Source organism: Anolis carolinensis, chromosome 2 (assembly GCF_035594765.1).
Source record: "Anolis carolinensis isolate JA03-04 chromosome 2, rAnoCar3.1.pri, whole genome shotgun sequence".
Taxonomy (NCBI): domain Eukaryota; kingdom Metazoa; phylum Chordata; class Lepidosauria; order Squamata; family Dactyloidae; genus Anolis; species Anolis carolinensis.
Window position 1 is genome coordinate 102,606,024 of NC_085842.1, and position 24,928 is coordinate 102,630,951.

The following is a 24,928-nucleotide window of genomic DNA, read 5'->3' on the forward strand; positions in this document are numbered from 1 at the left end:
AAAACCCACCCAGTCAATGAGATATTGTAGGCGGCGGCGATGAAAGCGAGAATCCAAAATGTCCTCAACCTCGAACTCCTCCTCCCCATTCATCAAAACAGGAGGGGGGGCCGGTTGGTCTGTATCAGGACGCACACCATCCGCCGGAAGGAGCAGAGAACGGTGAAACACTGGGTGGATGCGCATTGAACGCGGAAGTTGGAGTTTGAAAGTCACGGGGTTTAATTGCGCCACCACTGGATAGGGGCCGATGAAACGGGCATCTAACTTCCGGCAAGGGCGGTGGGAGGGCAGAAAGCGAGTGGACAGAAAAACCCGATCTCCTACCTTGATTTCAGGGCCCGGCTGGCGGTGTTTGTCAGCGTGGCGTTTATAGTCCTCTTTGGCTTGGTCCAGTTGCTGGAGCAAAAGTTGTTGCACCGCTGTGAGTTCCTGCAACCAATCCTCTGCTGCGGGAACTTCTGAAGTTTCAATGACAGGGGGAAAGAAACGTGAATGGAAGCCGTAGTTTGCAAAGAACGGCGTTTCTTTTGTAGAAGCTTGAACTCCATTATTGTAGGCAAACTCAGACAGTGGTAACAGAGAAGCCCAATTGTCCTGTTGGTAGTTTACATAACAGCGAAGATACTGCTCCAAAGTGGCATTGGTGCGCTCCGTTTGCCCATCTGTTTGGGGATGATGAGCTGAAGATAAGCGAGAGTCTATGCCCAGTAGTTTTTGTAGTGCCTTCCAAAAACGAGAGGTGAATTGAGATCCACGGTCTGTGACTAAACTCTTGGGCAATCCATGTAGTCTGAAAACATGCTGAAGAAATAGATCCGCAGTTTCTTTGGCCGTGGGGAGGCCTTCGCAGGGAATGAAATGGGCTAACTTGGTGAAAAGGTCCACCACCACTAAGATCGTGGTGAATCCACAGGAAGGTGGTAGGTCAGTGATGAAATCCGCGGAAATTATTTCCCATGGGCGAGATGGGGTAGGAAGGGGGTGTAAAAGCCCTGAGGGCTTTTCCCTTCGTATCTTGGAGCGCTGGCATACTGGGCAGGTGTTGACATATTTTTCTACATCCTTGCGGATCTTGGGCCACCAAAAATCCCTTAGGATCAAATGCATAGTTTTAAATAGTCCGAAGTGTCCTGCTGGTTTGCAGTCATGACACAGGCGAAGCGCTTTTTCCCTGCCCGGTCCGGGTGGGATATAAACATGATTTCTATAGCAGAGCAGCCCATCTTTAAGCGAAAAGGGAAAATGCAGACCTTGGCGAAGTTGGTCCTGCGCCCAGGCATCTGCTTGCTGACTAGCCCTGATTTCTTGAGCACAGATGGGTCCTGGAGTAGGGGAAGTTGAACCAATGGGAATGGATTTGGTGTTCCCCACCGTGAGCGTGGCAAAGTTCTCGGGTTGTAGCAGTTGGGATTCAAAGGTCTCCTTGCGTCCTGCAGCGTATTCCGGTTTACGTGACAGGGCGTCTGCTTGCTTGGTTTGGGCTGGGGTCACATAATGGATCTGGAAGTTGAAACGTTCAAAGAATAAAGCCCAACGTTGCTGCCTCTGGTTTAGTTTGCGGGCAGTTCTTAGGTGTTCTAGATTACGATGATCAGTGTGGACTTCAATGGGAAATTTGGCCCCTTCTAGCCAATGTCTCCAAGTTTCAAAAGCTGCCTTTATGGCCAGTAGTTCTTTTTCCCAAATGGTATAATTTTTCTCTGGTGTGGTTAGTTGACGGGAGTAAAAGGCACAGGGATGAAGGTGGTCTCCCACCGGTTGTAAGAGTACAGCCCCAATTGCCACATCCGAGGCGTCCGCTTGCACAACAAAAGGGGTTCCAGGATCTGGGTGCTGTAGAATTGGCTGGGACGTGAATAATTTCTTTAGTTGCTGGAACCCTTTCTCTGCTTGATCAGTCCAGCGGAAGGGCTGTTTTCCACGGATGCAGCTAGTGATTGGGTCAGACCAGTGGGCAAAATCTGGAATGAACTTGCGGTAATAATTCGCGAACCCCAAGAAACGCTGCACCTCTTTCTTGTTAGTTGGCGCCCGCCATTCCAATACTGCTGAAACCTTGGCTGGATCCATGGAGAGCCCTAAAGGCGAGATGCGGTAACCAAGGAAATCTACCTCTTGTAGATCAAAGGCGCATTTTTCCAGTTTGGCATAAAGTCCATGATCCCGCAATCGTTGTAACACCATTTTGACGTGGTTCTCATGTTCTGATTGTGATCTAGAAAACACCAAAAAATCGTCCAGGTAGATTATCAAGAACCTGTCCAGATAGTCCTGAAAAATGTCATTGACAAAATGCTGGAACGTTGCGGGGGCTCCGCATAAACCGAAATTCATAACTCGGGACTCGAATAATCCGAATTTGGTCTGGAAGGCGGTCTTCCACTCGTCCCCTTCCCTGATGCGAACTAAGTTGTAAGCCCCCCGAAGATCCAGCTTGGTGTAAACCTTGGCTCCTCGAAGCCGATCCAGTAGATCCGAGATTAAGGGCAGGGGATAGCTGTTCCGCTTGGTGATATTGTTCAATGCTCTGTAGTCCACCACCAATCGTAGTTCCCCTGACTTCTTCTTCACAAACATCACTGGAGAGGCGGCTGGGGATTGAGAGGGTCTGATGAATCCCTTGCGAAGGTTTGTCTCTAGGAATTCCCTGAGAGCTTCTTGCTCTGGTTCAGTCAGGGAGTAGAGATGCCCTCGCGGGATCGGGGCCCCCTCCACCAAGTCAATGGCACAGTCATAAGGTCTATGTGGGGGTAATTTCTCGGCTTCTTTCTCATTGAATACATCCCAATACTCGGAGTACTTCTTTGGCAAGGTGATGATGGGCTCGGTGTCTGTGGCATGGCATACCTTGGCTACGAGGCAATGGTTTTGGCAGTACGGTGAAGCAAACTGCAGTTCTCTGTTGGACCAGGAGATGTTAGGGTCGTGGAGAGTCAGCCATGGAATTCCCAAAATCACAGGGAAATGGGGAACCTCGGTGACAAAGAAGGAAATCTCTTCCATATGTTCTCTTATCCACATCCTGGTGGGTTCCGACCATTGACTTACGGGGCCCGTCTTGAGGGGGCGGCCGTCTATGGCTTGCACCACACGGGCATTCTTGAAATCATGATATTGTAATCCCAGAGAGTCGGCATACTCTCTATCAATGAAGTTGTTGGTAGCTCCAGAGTCTATCATGGCGTGGATCATGACGGGTCCCCTTTTTGCTGACCATAATGTGACCACGAGAAGGAACAGGACCCCGGTTGGCGGCTCTTGAATGGATTTTTTGACCGGGTTGGCGAGCCTCTCTACACCCGGTCGTTGGCTTCCCCCGCCGGCTGTGTGCCAGTCGGCTCAGACGTCTTCGTCTCCGTGGAGGACGCCGCCGCAAGCCGGGCGGCAGGCTTCCCCTTGGCTGGGCACTCTCTGGCGAAGTGGCCCCCGTTCCCGCAGTACCAACAGAGGTTTAAGCGTTGACGACGGGCCTTCTCGGCGGCATCTAGTCTGGGACGCACATTGCCCAACTGCATCGGCACCTCCTCGCCTCCTCTGGGGTATGGGGTTGGCGGTGGGGGTCTCCACACTGGACGTGGCTGAACGCTGGCGGGAGCGGGGGGTTTTGCCCCGGCTCTACTGCCCTGGCCTCGAACCCACTGTTTCCTGTTGGCAATCATGACTTCAGCCCGTAAACATTGATCAATGAGTGCCTCGAGGGTCTGGGGAGGATCCACCTTGGAGATTTCTTCCAGCATTTCAATGTTGAGACCCTCCCGGAATTGTCCTCTGAGGGCTACATCGTTCCAGCCGGTGTTGTGGGCCAGCACTCGGAACTCGGCTATATACTGAGACATAGGTCTGTCTCCTTGGAAAAGGCGACGGAGTTTGTGGCCGGCTGCCTCCAAATTGTCCTCGATTCCCCAAGTCTCCTTGAGGTGGTCCAAGAAATGTTGCGCTGATCTTAGGTGTGGAGAGGCTTGGTCGAACAGTGCCGTCGCCCAGTTGGCCGCTGGCCCGTCTAGAAGACTGTAAACCCATGCCACTTTGATGTCTTCTTGGGGAAACTCGGCATCACGGGCCTCTAGATAAGCTTGACATTGGCGACGGAAAACATGAACCTTGGAAGCTTCTCCAGTAAACTTGGTAGGCAACGCCATGGCCGGGAGGCGGATTCCGCGCTCCCGCAAGCCCTTTATTTCTCCATCCTGGGCGTTGAGTCTGTCGCGGATGCGATCCACTTCGTCCTTGCTGATGGTGTAGCTCAGTGGCTGCCCACCGGGTACGGTTCCGGTAGACATTCTGGCCAAGGTTAATTGGTGCTTAGGTTGGCGCGGAGTCAAACTGTCACGACCCAGGCTACAGAGCACCAATAACCATCGCAGAAGCCAGAATCTATCTAATATCTTTATTAAGGAAATATATAAAGTTAGTAAAAGCAAATGTAAAAGATAGTCCAGAAGCAGACCTTTCAGGAAAGGTCAAAATTAGTCCAAGGAAATAATGTCCAATATGAAATATTAAGGTCCAAAGTTGTAATCCAATAACCGAAACACTCACTTTGCCAAGCAAAGTGAGGGGAGATGACAAGGTCCTTTAGTCCATAAAACTTGAGCGTGGCTAGGAAATAACTTGATACTAGAAACAAGGCTTGAACGTGGAACAAGGTAACTAAGAACAAGAACAAGGTCCGTGGAATAACTTGGTAAAATCCGTGAAACAAGGCAAGGATTAGTCCTGGGAAACAAGGCAAGGTCCGCAGGTAAACAAGGCTGGGAAGCAAGGCGAAGGCTGGATAGCAAGGCAAGGCTTGAGCATGAGCGAGGCTTGAATCGGAACGCGCTGTCCAGACACGACTCGCTCCGTAGGCTGACGAATTGACTCCGCGAAGTTACTACGCGGGCAAAACACCTATATAGAGTCCAACTTTCTCACCAAAGCGGTTCTCTGGGAATCAGAAACGAAAGCTAAACTCTGAGACCAGATGTTAAACTCCTTAAAGATTCTCACGAGAACCAGTGTTAATTGGCAACATTCTTAGCTGCTATCCTCGCACTCCTGCGCGAAGCTGAATCCAAACTTCTCTGTTGTTTACAAAACTCCCGGCGCAAGAACACGGGAGAAGTAGGCTCTGGGGTTGTTTGACATACTTCTGGGGCACAACTTTCTTGCAGGTGCAAGGTTCCCAGATCTGCCTGGGAAAGATCTGGCTGAGAGGAATCCAGTTCAGACTGGGAAGGTAAAAAACCCAAGTTTTCATCTTCATCAGGAATTACAATGTCCTGAGCAGGACTACAAGGCCCATGGTTCATCACACCAGGGGGCATGGGGACCTATCGCCCCATGCTCCACACCTTTCCGGGAGGATGCCTCTTTAACCTGACCTGACCCATCTTTCCTTACTGTCATGCACCGCCAACAATTTTTAGGGGGTAGCAGGATTTCCTCCCCACTTTTGCCATGGTGCCGCACCTGAAGACCTTTTAATATGTGTAATGGGAGCAAACAGGCTCTGTGGCAAAAATTGAAAATACCCATCACCAGTGCCAAAATTAAGCCGATGTGAAGAGCTCCTAGAATGTTAAGAAAGTTTTAATAAAACCAATTCCTTGTAAACATAAATTTCAGTATTATAAACACTTCTTTTTTATTAGAACTGAAAAGACTCTTTTGCCCAACATATTTGTATCCTGTGGCTTTTGCTGCACCAATACATTTAGAGTCTCTTCTAAGTAGATGATTAAATAAATGAGGAATAATTTAAACAATATTTGTGGTCATTTGTAAGCATTAAAAACCTTTTCTGGCTGAATGGCTTGCTTAGCCAATTTCAAATATGGATAAATAGAAAAAAAATAAAGAGTTCCCATCAGAAATATTACAGTATCATTGGTAGCATATCTATAGTTATCAATAATTACTCGAGGAATTTAAGGCAATCAACTATGAAAGTGTGGAAAATGCATTCTCATATCAACCTTTCCACCAGTTCTAACAGTGAGGCAGATTTTGGAGTAGAAAGATAATATGACAATTTATTTTTATGACTGTACAGTTAGAGCTGGATGGTTAAAATTAGACATCAGAACCAAAATTAGACATCAGAACCAAGAAGTCCACAGAAGAGGATAAACTGGTCAACCACCTCATCCCTAGGATTAGTCATTTGCTCACTATATAACTACAGCACCAGTTCCTGGAGCTCAGAATACAGGATGGGATGATTGGGCGAGACAAACCATTGGATATGAATCCTCTACTCTCTGGACAAGGTTTTACACACACACACACACACACACACACACACACACACACAAAACCAGTGAAAAGAATCACTATCCTTATTTCAACAATAGCATCCAATGAATACAGTTCTGCTAATGAAAACTCTGGGTGCCATTAGAACTATGAAATTCTCTTTGTTCGGTGTTTCCACATTGTGTGTAACTTCATGAATGTCTACAACATTTCATTTAGTTAGGTTTTTTCCTACACTTATGCCTGCAAACTATATAGCCTTTCCCATCCCTGACCATTTTTGTTTATCCTGTTTTGCACCCTTTTCAGGATAAAATGAAATAAAATATATCCTCTTTTTTGCTTGTACTTTTCTGCACCTTTTTCAGCAATACAGTTTTTTTTCACAAGCTGAAATTACTTGAACAGCCCACTGAATTTTATAAACAGCTGCACCATAGATCTGCGTAAGGGCATTACAGTTCTGTAATATTAATGTATTGCTTATCTAATCATTTCTACCATCAGACTCACAATTCTTATAAGCTGCCACACATTGGGTTGACATTTATGTTGAGCCTTCTACTGTGGCTCCAATATCTCTGTCATCATTAATTTTGATCAGTTCATATGCCATTGAGTATAAATGTGAAGTGAATATTTATCCTCTAAGATGTGTAATCTTGCTTACACAGAACCTTAGTTGCCACTGTTTTGCCCATTCCATTAGTTTGGAGAAGAAAGTTAGAGTTCCTGTTTACACCATACTACACCAGTGGACACATGTTTCCTGGGGTTGTGCAGCAGTAGCAAGAGCAAGTAGGTAAAAATCTTCCAGATCCAAATTGTCAATTTCTCCCACACCTTGTCTTCTTGAAAGCTGAGGCTTTCCACTACTGTTCCCATGACCATTTATTTAATATGCTGCCTGTCTCTCAGGGTGGGCCCTTTTCACCACTGTAACTTCACTAACTAGGTTTTGAGCCATTAACAACCTGTCATCTTTTTCATCATTATGTATATTACAGGATTGAAACCTAATCCAGAGCTAGCATGGCAAAGAGGTTTGAGCATTGGACTATGATTCTGGAGAACAGTCTGAATTTTCACTTGGCCATGAAGACCCACAAATGACTCTGGGGAAATCACTCTCTCATTCACAGAGGGAGACGAAAGCAAACCTCCTCCACACAAATCCTGTCAAGAAAACTGTGATACGTTCATCTTAAAGTCACCATTAATTGGAAATTGTTTAAAAGCACACAACAACAAATCACCTAATGTAGAAGTGTATTTTTAATGGACTTTTCCATTGGTTATTCCTATCTTGTCTGGATGTAAGACATACTTGGGAGCTGCCTACCCCTATCTAAGGATCTTGGAAGTATAGAATTGAATATGTAAGGATTTAAGATGGTGAACATCTTCAGGGTTACATTACAAATACATTTTTTTAAGCAAACACCTGAGAGGTGTGATTGTTGATACCTATTTTAAAATGATGATGATGATGATGATGATGAATATAATCTTCAGTCATATAGTAATAGAATATAAAGGCTGTTCAATGAAGTATGCCTGTCAAAAATGTCAATGATATGAAAGCATGTATGTATAATTTTAATTTTCTTCCTAAGCATAAAACATAAAATACATATTTACTAAAATAGTCTTTGTCTTTTTCTTCAACAATGGAAATTTCTAAAGAAACATGCTAGCGGGACATTTATTTATATGTAATTTATTGTCAGATCTCTAATATGAAAGGTTCAAATCATACTTCCCTGCAATTAATAGTTGACTAGCATTTACTAAAAAGGATTTATACAGAGTTGACAAGCATTATCTCTGTAAAAATAACTGATAATGTTGTCTAAATAACACTTTCAATCTTGCTTACTGTTGAATTCATTCATGGATCAATACAGAAATAAAAACAACTATCTCACTATATATTCACAGCCAAGCTAATCTCTATCAAATGCAGCTGTTTCAAATGGGCCAATTGTAGAGATAAACTGTCTTGTTCTATAAAGTTCTCAAGGGCATTTGAATGAACAAAATTGTTTGAAAAATAGGTCTCAATGGAACCTACCCAACAAAAATTTTACTGCAGTTTTCTATCAACAGGGGAAGGAACGATATAGTTCACATTTCTTGGTAGATATTATTTCCTTTGTCATAAAATGTGAAGCTCCAGTGCATAGTAATAAATTGCCTGGCCATCTTATAAAATAGAGAAAAGATACTGTGCTATTATAAAGCTTTGGATTTTTCCCTGTTGAGTTGATTTTATTTTTTTATTTAAAAAATGTCTGGTAATACCTTTTCCCTTGACCTCTGAGGCAATGATCTCATGATCATCCTGGGCTGAATTTGTTTTATTTATAACCAGTGTGTGCTAAAGGTAAGGTATATAACATACCACATGTATCTGCAAAAAAAAATGGCCCCTGGCCCTCGAGCGTTATAACTGGAGGTCAGCTATTATCAACAGGGCTGTGGATTTTGAAGATGCAAATTCTGCTCAGGGTCAATGGTACTGAAAACAGCTGAGAGTTTCAGGAGAACCAACAGGGACAAACTTGCTCTCTCCAGTCTGTTGCAAAAGTCAACCACTAAAGTGAACAAAATTGTCTCTGCCCCATAATTTAAAATGGACCAAGATAATCTATCTCATCCAGAAACACCTGGAGCTGGGAGGTTGCCACATGCTCCAGAACCATGTTCAAAAATGGAATGTTAGAGACTGTTAAATAGTCATTCAGAATGATGGGATACAAGGAGGCCTTTTTCAATAATAACCTCACCCAGTCTCTTTGAGGCAAGACGTAAATGTCCCTTGCCATAGTTGGTTCAGGGTTGTTGTATGTCTTTCGGGCTGTGTGGCCATGTTCCAGAAGTATTCTCTCCTGACGTTTCGCCCACATCTATGGCAGGCATCCTCAGAGGTTGTGAGGTATGGATAGTTGGTTCGTTTCTAACTACAGAAGGCTTTCAGAAGGCAGGAGAGGCAAGGATTCAATATACAGTAGCTCTAACCTCTTCAAGGATCCAATCCATATAATCAGGTTGCAGCTTTACGTGTTTATTGCAACAAAGAGGTCTATGGTGTCTAAAATATTAACAAGTTTCCCTAAATATATATGCTCAAGTGTGTTTGAGTGTAGTGTCTGTGTAAGTTTACTGTGAAAGTGTACGTGAGGGACCTGTAAGTAATGATACTAGAAATGAAATTACAGACTGACAGAGTAGAGCAATTGTTTTTCTTTGCTATGTCATCACAGTGACCACAAAATATTGATGACAATAACACCAACACCCTCTTATTGGTAAAACTAATTAATGTCTATAGTCATATCATGTATCAGCCATGAGCAAGCTGAATTTTTAATATGTAACTCCCTTCTGCTCATCTGAAAACAAGATCAGTTAATTTAGGGCCATCAATTTTGGAAGCTGAAATGTTCTCCCACAAGTTTATGAATTACTTTATGATGTAATATTTGTATGCACATTGGGATGGTACTATTTAATGTTTGCAGTATTGTGCACAGTATAGTAATGATATAGATGCATGTATTTTTTACTCTCTTTCTCCTTGAATATTGAAAATAAGTGACTTCATGAAATTGAATGACATGACAATTAGAACAAATTAAAGATAACGTCTACTGTCATGGAATTTGCTGCTACAGTTGGATACCTTTCATTGCTCCAAATGGATGCCTTTTGCTGCTACAGGCAGATACCTTTGAAGTACAATTATGCAAATGTATGACGATTGCCAGCACCTATTAGTCATGATGACCACATTCATTCTTATTATTGAAAAACTACAATAAGGATGAGACATTACTTAGTCCAGCAAGTGTTCTGTAACAACCTGGTGCTGATTTCAGTGGATTCAGAGTGCAGTGTCCTCCAGTAGTTTTGAACTGCAACTATGGACCTCATCACATTGTCTTCTGACTCTGTCCTAGGGTGCTTCCAGGACGGAGCCCAACAAAGCCCATCACATGATGCAGGGCTACTTCTGGCGGGGCTCCATCCTGACTCTCTCCTGAAAGAATCCCAGAGAACACAGGAGGCTTCCTGTGTTCTCATTACTTAGTGCGCAGGGGAAGCCAGGCATTGGCACTTTCTCCCATGTGATAGGGAAAGCGGCGATGCGGGCAATAGGAGGCCACGGTTTTCCCCACCGCACCACAGATTCACTGCATTACCCAGCAAATACCCCCTTCTGTCGCCAGTATTTGGAAACTCCATGTGATGAGGTCCAATGTCTACCTTCAGCCACTACAGAATGCTGGGAGTTGCACAGTAAGATAGCTAGAGGATGCCATGCTTGGGGAAAGTTGGTGTAATGGAACAGATATTTTAATTGTTTTGCTCCCAAGTCACATAAAAGCCAGCTTCAGGTTTTGCTATGTCAAAATACAGGGTGTCAAAAAAAATGTATATGATATGTAGATTCTTTCGCTATTCTGACCATTAATTGTATCTCACGTAGAAACAGAATAGAATTAAATCAAGGTGAATAAACAATAAGGATGGATTTCACCTTGTCTTAGCTATGAAAAGCAAGGGTTAGATATTTAATACATGGAAAAACTATCACCAAAGGAGTGTTTGGAATTAAGCCAATTCTTAATTATCATTCTGGCAAAGGAGGAACATAAAAGAGGAAAAACATGAGGATGTACAAGAGATGAGACAAAATTGATTAATGAGACACAGACCAATTTTATAGACTCCATGTTCAACACATCTTAAGAGAAAATGCAAATAGTGCTTCTAACCACCCCACAAAACAAAACAAAACAAACAAAAGCCCCAGAAACCCAAACAGAAATAACTAGTGGTAGCAGACTTTTAAAACTCAATCTTCGCATCCAAGATGTCCAAACAAGGACAGACACAGATGGATTTGTAATACCCAAGTTCCTACTTCATTTCTTAAAATGAGCCAGGAATTAGATATTATTGCAATTATTAGTATCTTTCTTTCATGCATTTCCTTTTAGGTACAGCTTGGATCAAACACCCTGTAGATTAGGAGTGATACAGATAGTTTTGCATGCTTGGGAGAAATGATTTTACAGCTTTTATATGCCACAGGGAGCTAGCTAATGAGTGGAATTAGATACTTTCGAAAAGATTAACTCCACTTCTTTTGGGTAAATGGAGTTGTCAATGCTGCCTACTGGCCCTATTTAACAGAAGGACCTCATAGGCAGGTTGCAGAGACAGATGTTTTATCTGGGAAATTGTCCAGATATTTAAACGTGCATGCACACATACAGATGATTTTACACAGAACATTTGTTTTTTTAATTCCTAATAAGGGCTCCAGCAGTACTGTGTGCATATAGAGAACAAAGGGTTAGATACTTCATGGTTGATGTCCTAGGGCAGAGCTTGCCAAACATTTCATGTTGGCAACAAACTTTTTTAGACATGCATCATTTAGTGACACGGTAATTCAGTTTTACTAGCCCAAAGTGTGGGCTGCTCCAGAGTTTAACCCAAACTCTAGAGCATTTCCTGACTTTTCTTAGTATGAGGCTAAATCAGTCTAACCCAGTTTAAACCACAGTAAGGACTTAAAATCCATGGATGTCATCGAGGCACCCAGGAGACTACATATCCAGTGTAGGCTATTGAGCCTGGGTAATGAGCCCTGAATCTCACTTTCTCTATAAAAATGCATGTTCAATTCTAAACTAAATGAAAAGTAGTAATGGGTAGGATTGCAAGGTCTCATGGTTTCATCCAGGCAGGAGACAAGAGTACAATTTCTCCACCTTGCGGGAGGGGGGGATTAGCTTCAGGCTAGAGGGGTAGGCTATGTGCAAATCCCCTGTTCACCTAAAAGGACAGAAATGTCATACAGTTGACAAGGATTCTGAGAGGCTATATATTTACTTAATTAGTTTCCTCTTTCCCTCTTTTACATTATGGTTTCATTGCTTGTGCTCCACTCTACATCAACTTTTTTGGCTAGTAGCAAGTGGGCTAAATGAAATCTTTATTATTTCATATCCCTAAGAAGGAATAATGTATTTATTTCATCTTAATCTGGGAACAGTTCTTTTAGCTAAGATTAGTGTGGGAGGGTGCATTTGTAAAACAACCTTGGAAAAAATGGAAGTGGCCTTTTTATTTTTGCATTGATTAATGTTGGGGTGAAGAGGGAATGGTGACCATTCTGGCTGAAGCAATCCATAGCACAATACGAGCAAGGTAGGATTGGGTGTATCCGCTTGATTCTTATAGCATTAGAAGACAATCATTTTTCTTCAGGGTTAGAACAAGGACTTCATTTGCTCTCACTGATCTTATCAAACAGCCAAATCTGTGTCACAAGATCATACTGATAAGATATATGGGATATTGATAAAAATGTGAAACAAAATGGAATAATAAAAATTGGTGATGGAACAATAATAGAATGAGATGAGTTAAAGGATAAGTGTGGGCAAAGTAAGTGGTTATTATGGCATGGAATGACTCAGAGGATCATAGAATGGAAGAGAAAGGAAAGCCCAGGAGCAGACTTAGACCAAATTTTAAAATGGAAAATAATAAGGGGAAAGGAAACATGCAATGTATATATAATAAAATAATAGATAAACAATATAATTTGAAAAACACTTTGATTGAGGTATGGAAAGATGAATTAAATAGCAACGAGAATGAAATTGAAAATGGAATCAAATCAATTAAAAAATTAAACACAAGGCAACACAATGTAAAATAATGACAAAATAGTATTGAACCCCACATCAATTGGCCCATATTACAAAAACACATTAAAATTGTGCTGGCATAAATGTAGTGGAAAAAACTACAAAAAATATTAGGGATAAAAATAGAGTTCAACAAAAAACAATTCGTTTACTCCGAAAATAGAAGGTAAAGGTGGAAATAAAGAATGGGGTGAAATTGTAAAATACATGATAGCAGCAACCCAATCAATGGCAGCCTTATAATGGAAAGAGCAAAGGAAATGGGCTCTTTAAAAATGGTATGAATATTTATCAGATGATATGCTTACATCACTAAAAAGAGGATAAAATATACAAATGGACATCCTAGGGAGAACCGGGAGTAAAAATGGAAATGGCTCATAGTCAAAGTAAAAGGGGAAGGAATTGAATCAGAAAATCTTCATTTTTGAACAAATAAAATGGATTTTCACTTTTTGCAGGTAGTCCTGGAACGTAACCCCTGTGATAAGTGAGGGAACACTGTATATAAGTCGCAGATAAGTATAGAAATGTAAAGGATAGGAAAGCATGAACAATCAGAATGTTATGAGAATATATGGAAAAATTGTAATGGTGCCTGTAACAATGTTATAATTTACTTATATAACTGCATATTTTACACACACACACACACATTTAAAGAAACAAACAAACAAGATCATAATGATAGATTGAATTCTCCAGAGCAATCAGAAGTATTTAACTGAAATCATAAATCACCACGTCCTTACCTGTGTACTAGCTGTTTGCGGCTTACACAAATGGCTGTCTCATAGTCATGAGTGACACACACTTTATGTGGGCTGCACTTTACCTTCAAACATGGATCTTTGGATGGATCAAGAGCTATTAAAAACAAGATATAAAGAAGTCATTCAGAAAATTACCTCTTAGTACTCATTAGTCAAAATAACGAGCCAGACATCACATGAAAAACAAATCAATACTACTTTCTCAGTGCAGTTATCCTCAGCATTCTGTGAGGCAGATTGTGGTCAGGTATAGTCACTGACCAAGATTACCCAATGAATGTTACAGCCAACCAATTATAATTTTAAGCCAGATCACATACCCAGATCCAGGATTCTACCACCTGTAATATCCTTTTTTCCTGCTAATTACATGGGATGGTTACACATACCCTTTTGCTTCAGTCAGTAGAATTAGAAAACAGTTTGGAGGAATAATCTTCAAGTTTACTTCCTGTTTCCCCTTGGTCAAAGAAGTTGCCTTTAACAATTGTGAATAAATCTAGGGTAAAACAAGTACTCAGTGCCTATCCAGATCATGACTTTTTAAACTGTGGGTCACAACACCGAATAAGGTCCACTGGCCCAATGTTGGGGTCACAAAATTTGGCAATAGTACAGGTTTCTGAAGTCCATCCATTTAGACAAATCTGTTAGCAATAATGTCCAGTGCTCACAGTGGACACTGCATAAAATGCTTCAGCTGTACTCCACAAAATGGAAAATCAGCCTGTTTAGCAAGCCTTGCAAATGCTGCTTTGTTATCAGTAAATGTTTGGTTTCCATACCTATTTTAGAAACCTATGTACCTGTGGTCACATAAAAACTTCTTGGGCAGAAAGGGGCCCCAAGTGGAAAAGTTGAAGAAGCCCTGATCTAGATTATAAAGTAGCGAAACCAACGTTGGAAGACAAAATGGACAAAGAAACATATTTTGTATGAACAAACTAAGTGCCACCCTAAATGAAAGCCCTGTCCTGATCGCCAAACATGTAGATTTGGGAAGGGGAGAAAATCCATTACATGTTACGTATCTGAGAAATCTATATTAGAATTGATTTTAAGGGTATATTGGGCCATGCAAGAGTACTGCAGGGAAATGATATGCACAATGTGATCAGTCTCTCATGTACAGCACTCTGGACTGTTGTCTAATACTAATAATATCCATTAAAATAACAATTGCAGGCTATTTAATGATTGCTGTTGTGTAGCAAAATCCAATGCTAAACTGATTGTTGAGGTCAATGTGAAACTTAGCAATTTTGTGTTTCAACAATGTATGATTTCCTGTAATTGATTGAACATAACACGAACATTAACAAAAACACAGCATGCCAGTTTCAGTCACTGCCAGCATGACACACAAATACTAGTGTACAGTGGAGATACTATCATTACCACAACAATTATAATTTTAAATAGAGCCTTTCATTTACAAAGAATCCAAAAGTTCCTTTGAAGCTCTCTGCATATGTGTATGGATAATGCTCTATTTTCCTGTTACATATAATTACATTCTGTAGTGCAATGTAGCACCATCATGGCACAGCTTTGAAGGAACTAATTAAGCTATATCAGAGTCAAACTGGAGGTGATTTTTTTCAAAATCATAGAAAGAAAAATAAGTAGAAATTAGGAATTTTCCTAGACTGCAGGAATCGATAAAATTGACACATCCTTAAATATTATTTTGGGACTGAAAACCAGCTAATGTTGCAAAGCGAGACTACGAAAATGTCACATTTACCTGCTGTATGTAGATCACATAAACAAGCAAAGAGCAAAACAAAAGGAGAGATGCCTTGAAATAGTTTTTCATCAAGATTTTAACAACGTAGATGTGCTAGATGAGCTGATATACAAACAAGAACACATTTATACTTGGGGGGATTGCAGTTTTTCAAATATTGGGATGTATTTATACATATATGGGAAAGAAAATTGTGCATAGAAGCATGAGGATTATGAAATATAGCACATCATTCAGAAAATTGATGCAAAATGAATATGACCTTTGAAAAGAAATAGCAGACTGATGCAGTATACATTTGCCTTTAGTTTGGGATGGAATAAGTTGCTGTTTGAAGAAATGCAGACATATTAATAGCAAAACAGGTTCATCGGTTTCAGGGAGCTGGTGGTGGAATGCCATTTAGTGGAGTAGATGAGCTAGATTTTTTAATGAAATAGCATCCACCATTCAGTGTAATTATACAGTAGAGATTAGAGTTATCTAACAAGGACAGCTTTGCAGCAGGAGGTATAAAATGGGTATAGTGATTATTTATGATAAGTTACAGCTCTTTCATCCATTCCGCTCGATATCTCAGTGATTACCTGGACACTTTGAATAAAAAGGAAGCCACCTTAGACTATCATGGAAGTTTTTGATGTTTTTGCTGATTATGTTAACTATGTACAGTAGAGTCTCGATTATCTGTCTTAAACTGGCGGGCGGTTTGACAGATAATTGAAACTGTTGGATAATAGGGAGAGTGGCAGAAGAAGGAGCCTCTTCCCCCATTGCTGGAGAAAAGGCTCCTCCTCCTCGTCGTCCTCCTCTTCTTCTGAGGGAGAAGAGGAAGGGGATTGCGAGGAACAGCGGAAGGGCACCTTCCAAGCCTTGCTTGTCGGCATCGTCGTCCTCCTCCTCCTTGTCCTCCTCTTCTCCCTCGGAAGAGGAGGAGGACACAATTCCAGTATGTCACCAAAGTTTTTATTTCTGGGTTCCCAAGCTCTGCAGTAATTCCATGTGCCAACTTTGTTCAATATTTCAAACATATAGCATAGGCTTTCCTTTTGTCCAGTGCATGTCATATAAGGAATTGGGCTTGTTCTGTACTTCATATTCCAGAATGTATATATTTTGATACAAAATCACTTCCCAAACTCTTAGCTTCCATTTATTTTTTTAACATATATAGCTGATCAAAATTCCAGGAGGCATTAATCCATCTAATGGTAATTTTCCAGTATCCACTTTTAAAAATAATACATTTTATTGCAAATCTTAATTAAAGATTAACAATTATGAGTTTGGAGTATTTTACACTTGCTCCAGGAAGCATAAGAGTTTCATGTTGATTTTGTGTTCTGTTATACATTTTCTGTCATCATATACAGAAGAAACTTTCTATTTCAAATGAGTGCTAAGGATTTCCAGCATTCTTCTGATAGAAGGGAATAGATTGGGTTTGTTATTGTTTAAAATTGAGCTTTGGAAGATGCTTTCACTCTAGGGTTTCAATTTGCTTTTATGGAAAAAATGAAGATGTCTTGAGCTTAGTACATAGGAGCTAGCTACTGTAAGAATATAATCTAAGGCAGGGTCTACATTGCCATATAATCCAGTTTCAGGTTTATAATAACATGCACATCATGTTATTTCCTTTCTTTGCCCAGCCAAGAAGCCAGTCAAGAACACTCAACCATGTCTATAAGGTCCAGACACCACAGTTGTCACTGTAGCAATGTCAACAGCTCTAATGTTTAATGTATCAGGGTTGTGGGTCACCTATTTTTGATGTATCAGAGTCATGGGTCACTTTGCCTCTATAAAATGGGGTCATGACTCAAAAAAGGTTGGAAACTGCTGCTCTAATCTAATAGGGATGTCAGGAATATTTTCATCCTTGATATTACACATCATTACATATTGCTCCCCCAACCCCCAAAAATGAGTTTAAAGAAGATGGGACAGACAAACATTTTTAAAATTGGGGACTTATGGTAAGGAAAATATTTGGGAGGGGAATAGGTGTAATAACTATGAAACAGCTATATTATGTTCTGAGTAACACTGAAAAGTCATAGTGTCAAGAATATTTCAAGCTCATCATTTTGTAAAAAGAAAAAAAGGGTTGTAAAAAGAACAAAGGACTAGTACTTTTTTTTTAGAATTACTACATTGACTAAACAAATGCAATTTAGGGTTTACTGTCCAAAATATATAATGCTTTTCTTGATGACCAATATAAAACCCTACAAAGAGTATGAGCTGCTTGATAACCAGAGATAGATATTTCCAACACAAATTGAGATTGGAATAGTATTTGATCCTGGGATTCCTTTAAAGCTAATAAAGGTAGGTAAAGGTTTTCCCCTGACATTAAGTCTGGTTGTGTCCGACTCTGGGGGTTGGTGCTCATCTCCATTTCTATGCCGAAGAGCCGGCATTGTTCGTAGACACCTCCAAAGTCATGTGGCCAGCATGACTGCATGGAGCGCCGTTACCTTCCTGCCAGAGTGGTACCTATTAATCTACTCACATTTGCATGTTTTCGAACTGCTAGGTTGGCAGAAGCTGGGGCTAACAGCAGGAACTCACCCCACTTCCTGGATTCAAATCTGTGACCTTTTGGTCAGCAAGTTCAGCAGCTCAGCAGTTTAACCCACTGCACCACCGGGAGCTACCTTTAAAGCTACTTTGAAGCTACTTCCTCCTTTTAGAAATAATATATAATACTGAAAATAACATGTAGCATTTTACTCAAACTCAGTAATCAGTAATTAATAAAAATATACATTCTCTCCACCCCACCCCACTTTCTGCTTTTTATCCTTGGTTTCATTTGGTTGCTGCAAACAAAGTGCAAAAGTAGTTAATTAAATGAGGGATTTACAGCAAGAGAAGGCAGAATATTGACCTTCACTGTAGGCCCAGACAAAAGAAAACTGCTGTAGCCTCTCTGGCTTGTGTATTTTCTGTCATAATTCTTGCTGAGTTAATGGCATGTTGATGTCGATGGCCACACATGTTCCACCTTTCATCTGTAAAATATTGGAGGGCATTAATAACGGCTGCCAGGCTCTGGAAAAGCTGTGTCAGTCAGACTTGACCTTCAGTCTGGAAGCAAAGATATTTATTTATTTTAACTTGCTTTTGGCAACTCACTATATTGAAAATATGCCTTTTAATAGAGTACTATGCTTTAATCATTTGCATTTTAAATGGCAGCATTAAATTGTTTTGGATGTTATGAATAAATTGCTTATGTTTTAATTACAATCTCATGTATGGTTCTATAAGTAATGCAGTTGTTTTTAATTTTATGCATTGCTTTTGTGTTCCAAAAGGAGTGATGGCAGGATGCTAAATAGATGAATAAAATGGGCATCTTTTTGATATGTTCAGTATTTTAGTGAACACAGATTCCATGCAGCCTCTCCATGTAATAAGAAAACCTAAAGTGATCACAGGGAAATCTGCTTCATATTGGGCTATGTACTGATACTTTACATTCATATAAATGATAATACATGGATACCAGGGACAGAAAAAGAATAGGGTGTGTCAATGTGGGATGGGAGATGTTTGCTATACAATTTGGTTAAAAATATCCATGTAAATGTAGATATCCTCACATTCATGTGTGATGTCTTTTGGAAGAATGTATGGGTGGCTGAATTATTATTTGGAATTCTCCGATTTGTTTTAAAATGAACAAAAAATATGCATTTGCTTGCATTCTCCTCTACCCCTACATTGTACCACCATACAAATGTATGGTACAAATCAAGATGTGGGACACTATTTGTCTTTGCACTAAAGGTGAGCCAAAAGTCAGAAAATGTTAAAAATATCTTGTTTTCTGTTCTGTCAGGTTGCAGCCATAATACTTTTCAGTATTAGGCACAAGTATATGAATGCAAAAAAATCTTCCATTCTTTTGTGACTAATGTCTAGTAATAGGATTTTTATTTATTTCGTGTCAAAAGCATTGCATAATAAATAAGTTTAAAACTGATAAAATAAAGGGATCCAAGTTGTTAAATAGATTTAGACCAAAAATGGGCAATAGCGATGGCATTGTCTATAACTTTAAACAGTTTTCCCTCTGTACATGAGTCTGGGCATTGTGGGCAAGCATACAGATGCTGAGTTGTTTGTTCTGCCCTGCAGTTGCATAAGGTGGGGGATTCTTCTGTGGGGAACATGGAAGACTGAGTAAATACAGTCAGGCGTTCTCTGGGCAATGTTTCTTGTAAATGGCTAATCTTTCAAACCCAAAAGCATTGCATTATAACAGTAATAAGGTATCATACTGCATGTGAACAATATCCATATAGCCACCAAAGCTAATAAGTAGCAAAACAAACTATATTTCACCATACTTCAGAGGTAATTAATGAAACTTGATGAGAACTTGTTTAAGTGGGGAAAATATCATTTCCAAATGGGAAACCTTAGTATTGTACTTTTATTGCTCTTCGCTTCATGAATTTACAATGCGGGCACATGCAAAAAACTTTGATTTCTTTTCCTATGATTTGGCTTTTCCTAAGAGTGATAACAACTGATCTTTGCTTCCACTTCTTGGAATCACACAAACAAGACAAAAACCACTCTCTGGCAAGGACAGAATTTACAATACATTTTTCTGTAATATGTTAATGATAGACCATGTTCCATTTATCAGTTTCTAGGAGCAGACGCCCATCATCTGTTGGGAAAGAAGACCCACGGGAGTTAGATCAAAGAGAAACAAATCCTGTGTTTTGTTATCATGGCACATTGTGTCCTAAAGCAGTGAGTGTGAAAGCTTTGAAATGAACAGTTACAAATCAGATGCATAATAAGAAGAGGAAAGGAAGGCAGGAGAAGAGCATAAAGAATTATTCATGCAGACCTTGTTCATCAATGCAAATAAGGGCTATAATGAGGTGATAAAGGCACTTACACTCACTACATGGCAACAATTTCCTGGTTACACTTCACTCATACAAAAGAATAGAGGTTATGTCATAAAACTCAAAGGAAGTTGAGTTTTACCACTCCCCTTTTACTGATTCTTCATTTTAGAATTCAAATGAAGCAACAGTTACTATTGCTGTTGTTTCTACTCACATGTCTGTTGTTAGTCATTACACACATTTGTACCCTCTCAGAATCCTTCTACACTGATCATATAGTGTAGTTCAAAGCTAACTTAAGGACACAGCGGCCACAAAGTACATATTGCCAATGTATGCTGAGGCATGCATCGAGGGTGTTAAAACACATTCAAAAATGTCACAGGAAAGTCTTAGTTCAGTCAAACAATGTGCTGCAGCAGATGCCACTGTATTCTTGATCCAGGGAAAAATCAGCTTTGTAAAATGTAAGGTGCATGGTAGATACCTGCCCCTGCTGAAGTGCACTAAAGAATCATATATGGGGGTGGGGCTGCCAAAAATGCTTCAGGAGTATGACAGGGCAGGAAGGGGTTAATAGACACCCTGAGAGAGTTAACAGATTACTTCTGCTGCTGTCACTTTTCCTTTTCCCTCCCTCTGCCGATGCCTGATGCATTAATATGTATCTCTCTCAAAATAGGAGGAGAATCCTGCAAAGCAGTTTAAGTCAGATTCTGTGGTAAATGTAATCATCTTCCTGGCATTAAAGCAGTTCCTCGCATGGCAAGGAAACCTAACCCTGTCCCAAGCTTCATTATAGTGTCAGTGTAGGAGTGCCCTCATTCAAAGAAGAAGGCAACTGCAAACTTCTGAGCAAGAAGCTACAAGGCATAGAGCCTTTTCGACCTATGCTCCAGTTCTGTGGAACTCATTGCCTCTATATGTTAGAGCAATGTCGGAGTTGCGACCTTTTGTAAAAGCACTCAAGACTTGGCTGTTTGGTTGTGCATTTAAGTAAATCAGATCTAATTTGCCAAATAGTCACTGTTGAATGTTTTTGGGTTGAATGTTTTTACATTGAATGTTTTTTATATTGTGGAATGATATTTTAAATTGTAAGTCGCTCGGAGCACTCTGGTGGAGAGCGACTAATTAAGAAATAAAGTGAAGTGAAGTGAAGTGAAGTGAAAAGCCCTAGAAGTTTTGGAAAATGGGATTTATATCCTTTTGGGTAAAGAGGACAAAAAATTACAAAGAGTTATTTCATATCAGAAAATCAATGACATAACAGGAAACTTTAAAAAAGCAAAATCACTCAGAGCTGATGGATACACAGCAGAGTTTTACAAACCAATGAAGTAGGAACTAATAGCGCAATTAGCAATAGTTTTTAATAATATGAGGGGGTGAAGTTCCTGAGTCTTGGAGGGAAGCAGAAATAATAACAATGATCAAACCACGAAAGAATTTAGAGAAGTAAATTCTTATATACCAATTAATTTAATGAAACAGGATTACAAAATATTTGCAAAAATGTTAGTAAATAGCCTAAAGAATTTATTACCAAAAGTGATAGGGGAAGACCAGTACAGAATTATAAAGGGGAGAGATAGTAGTCACCCAATTAGGAATTTGTTTAACATTATTGCACAGAGGAATAAGAAAAAATAGCATTTATTAAATTGGATGTATACAAAGCATTTGACACAGTGAATCATAACTTTCTATTTTAAAGGATGGAGAATTTGGGATTGGGACAAGAATTCATAGAGGTTATAAGACAAATTTATTTTTAAAAAGGAGTAGTAAAAGTCAAAATTAATGAGGGATACTCCAGAGAAATAGATATTGAAAGAGGAGTTAAACAGGGGTGCCCTATATCACCAGTGCTATTCACAATGGCTATAGAATATTTAGCAGATAGAATTTAAAACAATGGTAGAATAACAAGATTTAGAATAGGAAAGGAGGAAGTGAAAGTGAATCTGTTTGCTGATGATTTTTTAATAACAACAGAAAATCCACTGTACACCTTGAAGGAATTAGAAATATTATTGGAAGATTACCATAACATCTCAGGTTTAAGGATTAATATGACAAAATCATAGCTGTTGGGGTTTAACCTGGGGAAAGCAATTTTAGAAGAGATCCGGAGAAGGAATGATACACAGATTGTAAAAAAACAAAACAAAATGAAATATTTGGGAATTTATTTAACCAATAAGACGAGGATCAAGGATTATAACTATAAGAAGACATGGAATAGGATACAGGTACAAATGAATAATTGGAAGGATAAGAACTTAAGTATATAAATGAGAATTAAATCAATTAATATGTGTATTCTCCCCAAACTATTGTATTTGTTTCAAACTCTACCACTGGAAATTTCACAACAGAGAGAAATGGATGGCATATTTATCAAAGAAAACCCTGATAAGTAGTTTAAGAAATAATGAGGATAAGAATATAAAAAAATTGAAACAGATGGGATATAATAAAATTAAATATTTATATAATGAAAATAAGGAATTAATAGAATGGAAACAATTGGAAAGATTAGGGGGTGGGATAAATTGATGAACACTATGAGAAATTTGGGAACAAATAAAAAAGGAAGAAATAATGAGGGAGAAAATACAATAGATAAGGTATTAAAAGAGAGACTTTGTGGCAAAAAGGATTAAATAAAATATATGGAAGAATGATAGAGGATAAGGAATCTATGTATAGAATAATGGAAAACAAGTGGGAAAAGGAAAGGGGCCTAGGTAAAGAAATAAAATAAAAATAGAAAAATATAAGGAATTAAAACTGAAAATAATTACAAAATGGTATAGAACACCAATTCAGGGATTAAATTCCAAATGTTGGGATTGTGGGAATCAGGAGACATGGTATTCACATCTATGGTGAGAATGTGAAGAGATACTAAAATATTGAAACCAAATCCTAAACCAGATTGAATTACATACTATAACAAAATTTGATATGGGGATAGAAGAATTAAGAACCAAGACCAAGAATTAATGAAGATAATGTTTAGAGCAGCACACACAGTAATAATGTGGGGGTAGAAAGATAAAAAGAAATGGACACTTGAAAAATGGTATGAATATATGTGGGATCAAATACAACTGGAAATTATGGAGATCATAAGAAACAAAAAATATGGTCAGATAAACAGAAGAAAATTAAAGAAATATAGACTCCATTTAGAATATGGCTGCAGACTATTAAACCAGATGATGAAAGTTGGAAGAAAAAATTGTATAGAATGGAAAGAAGGCCCATGTAACGAGAAAAAAAGGTTTAAGTTGTCAACAGGGAAGGGGGAGGGGTGATTGCGAGGAGGGAAAAGAGAATGGAAAAGGAAAATGTATGGTAACTATGATTATGTATATAAAATAACAATAATTAATTTAAAAATTCCATTTGGGTGAAAGAAAAAAACAACTTTTGGAGATCATAACTTTTAAAGAAAAGAATGCTCTTTCAGAGAAGAGCCAAAAATCCTTTAGAGTAGAATCCTCTATTGTGGCATACAACCAGATATAATTATGCTAGGCAATGGTTTTCAGTTGTTCGACTGAATAACTTGTTTTCTCTGATCTGTTAGGAAAACAGAAATTTTGCCAGTGCATAAAAACAGCAGTGCTTCAGAAGTGTTTCTCAGTGCCCTATAACTTGTTTTATATCATGCACTCAAAAGACAAAAATGAAATAGACTTTGATTAAAATAACATCTTTAGTTTACTCACAACTTTCATGTATTCAGCATACACAGGTATAAAACTTATCAGTCCAGTTTCAAATATCTTTGAGATGGTTTCTATGCCAGCTGGCCAGGGCATCTCTCTTATAACAAAACAGCTATCATCAGGTCATAAAGGAGAGAGAGGAAGAGAGCATGTGGTCTGCAGCCTTTTTTAAATAACTTCCCAGGAACCATAAAGAAGCTGCATATCAGAACATACATACAGATAATAATCAATGGTCACTTCACCAAAAGTATAAAAATAAATAGGGGAACATTGCAGGGCTGCCCCTATCCCCCCTATTATTCATATTAGTGTTGGAAACCTTACTCAAAGATATCAGAGCAGATAATAACTTAAAAGAAACGAGGATAAAAAAAGAACACTTCAAAGTTCGGGCCTTCGCAGACGACTTGATTTGTATAATTGAAAACCTGATAGAAAACATTAATCACTGGCTATACAAAATCAAAGAATTAAGTAGAGTGTCGGGTTTTAAAATGAATAAGAAGAAAACAATGATATTAACAAAAATATAACCAAATCATGCTAAGAAACATTAAAAGATTTATCAGGAATACAAATTACCAACAAATTAAAATATCTAGGAATTAATATAACAGCAACAAATTTGCAACTACTAAAAATAATCAAAATTGAGAGAAATAAAGATTTAGAAAATTGAAAAAAAATAAAATTATCATTATTAGGCAGGATAGCAGCAATTAAAATTACCATATTAACAAAAATGTTGTACCTTTTTCAAACACTACCAATTTTAAGAAATAACCAAATCTTCAAAACCTGGAAT

The 24,928-nt window shown here is 39.1% G+C and overlaps 1 protein-coding gene across 4 annotated transcripts in view; it reads right to left on the reverse strand.

Annotated features, from left to right (window-relative positions):
* The window catches only part of spock1 (SPARC (osteonectin), cwcv and kazal like domains proteoglycan 1), an 862,727-nt gene that overhangs the window by 396,233 nt on the left and 441,566 nt on the right, over nt 1-24,928 (reverse strand). For all 4 annotated transcript variants that reach the window (XR_010003848.1, XR_010003847.1, XM_062973887.1 and 1 more), the window contains exon 4: nt 13,724-13,838. Coding sequence is in view for 2 of the 4 variants with exons in the window: in XM_062973887.1 (XP_062829957.1) it covers nt 13,724-13,838 (115 nt within the window). In the remaining 2 variants the exon portion in view is untranslated. The remainder of the gene's footprint in view (nt 1-13,723; nt 13,839-24,928) is intronic.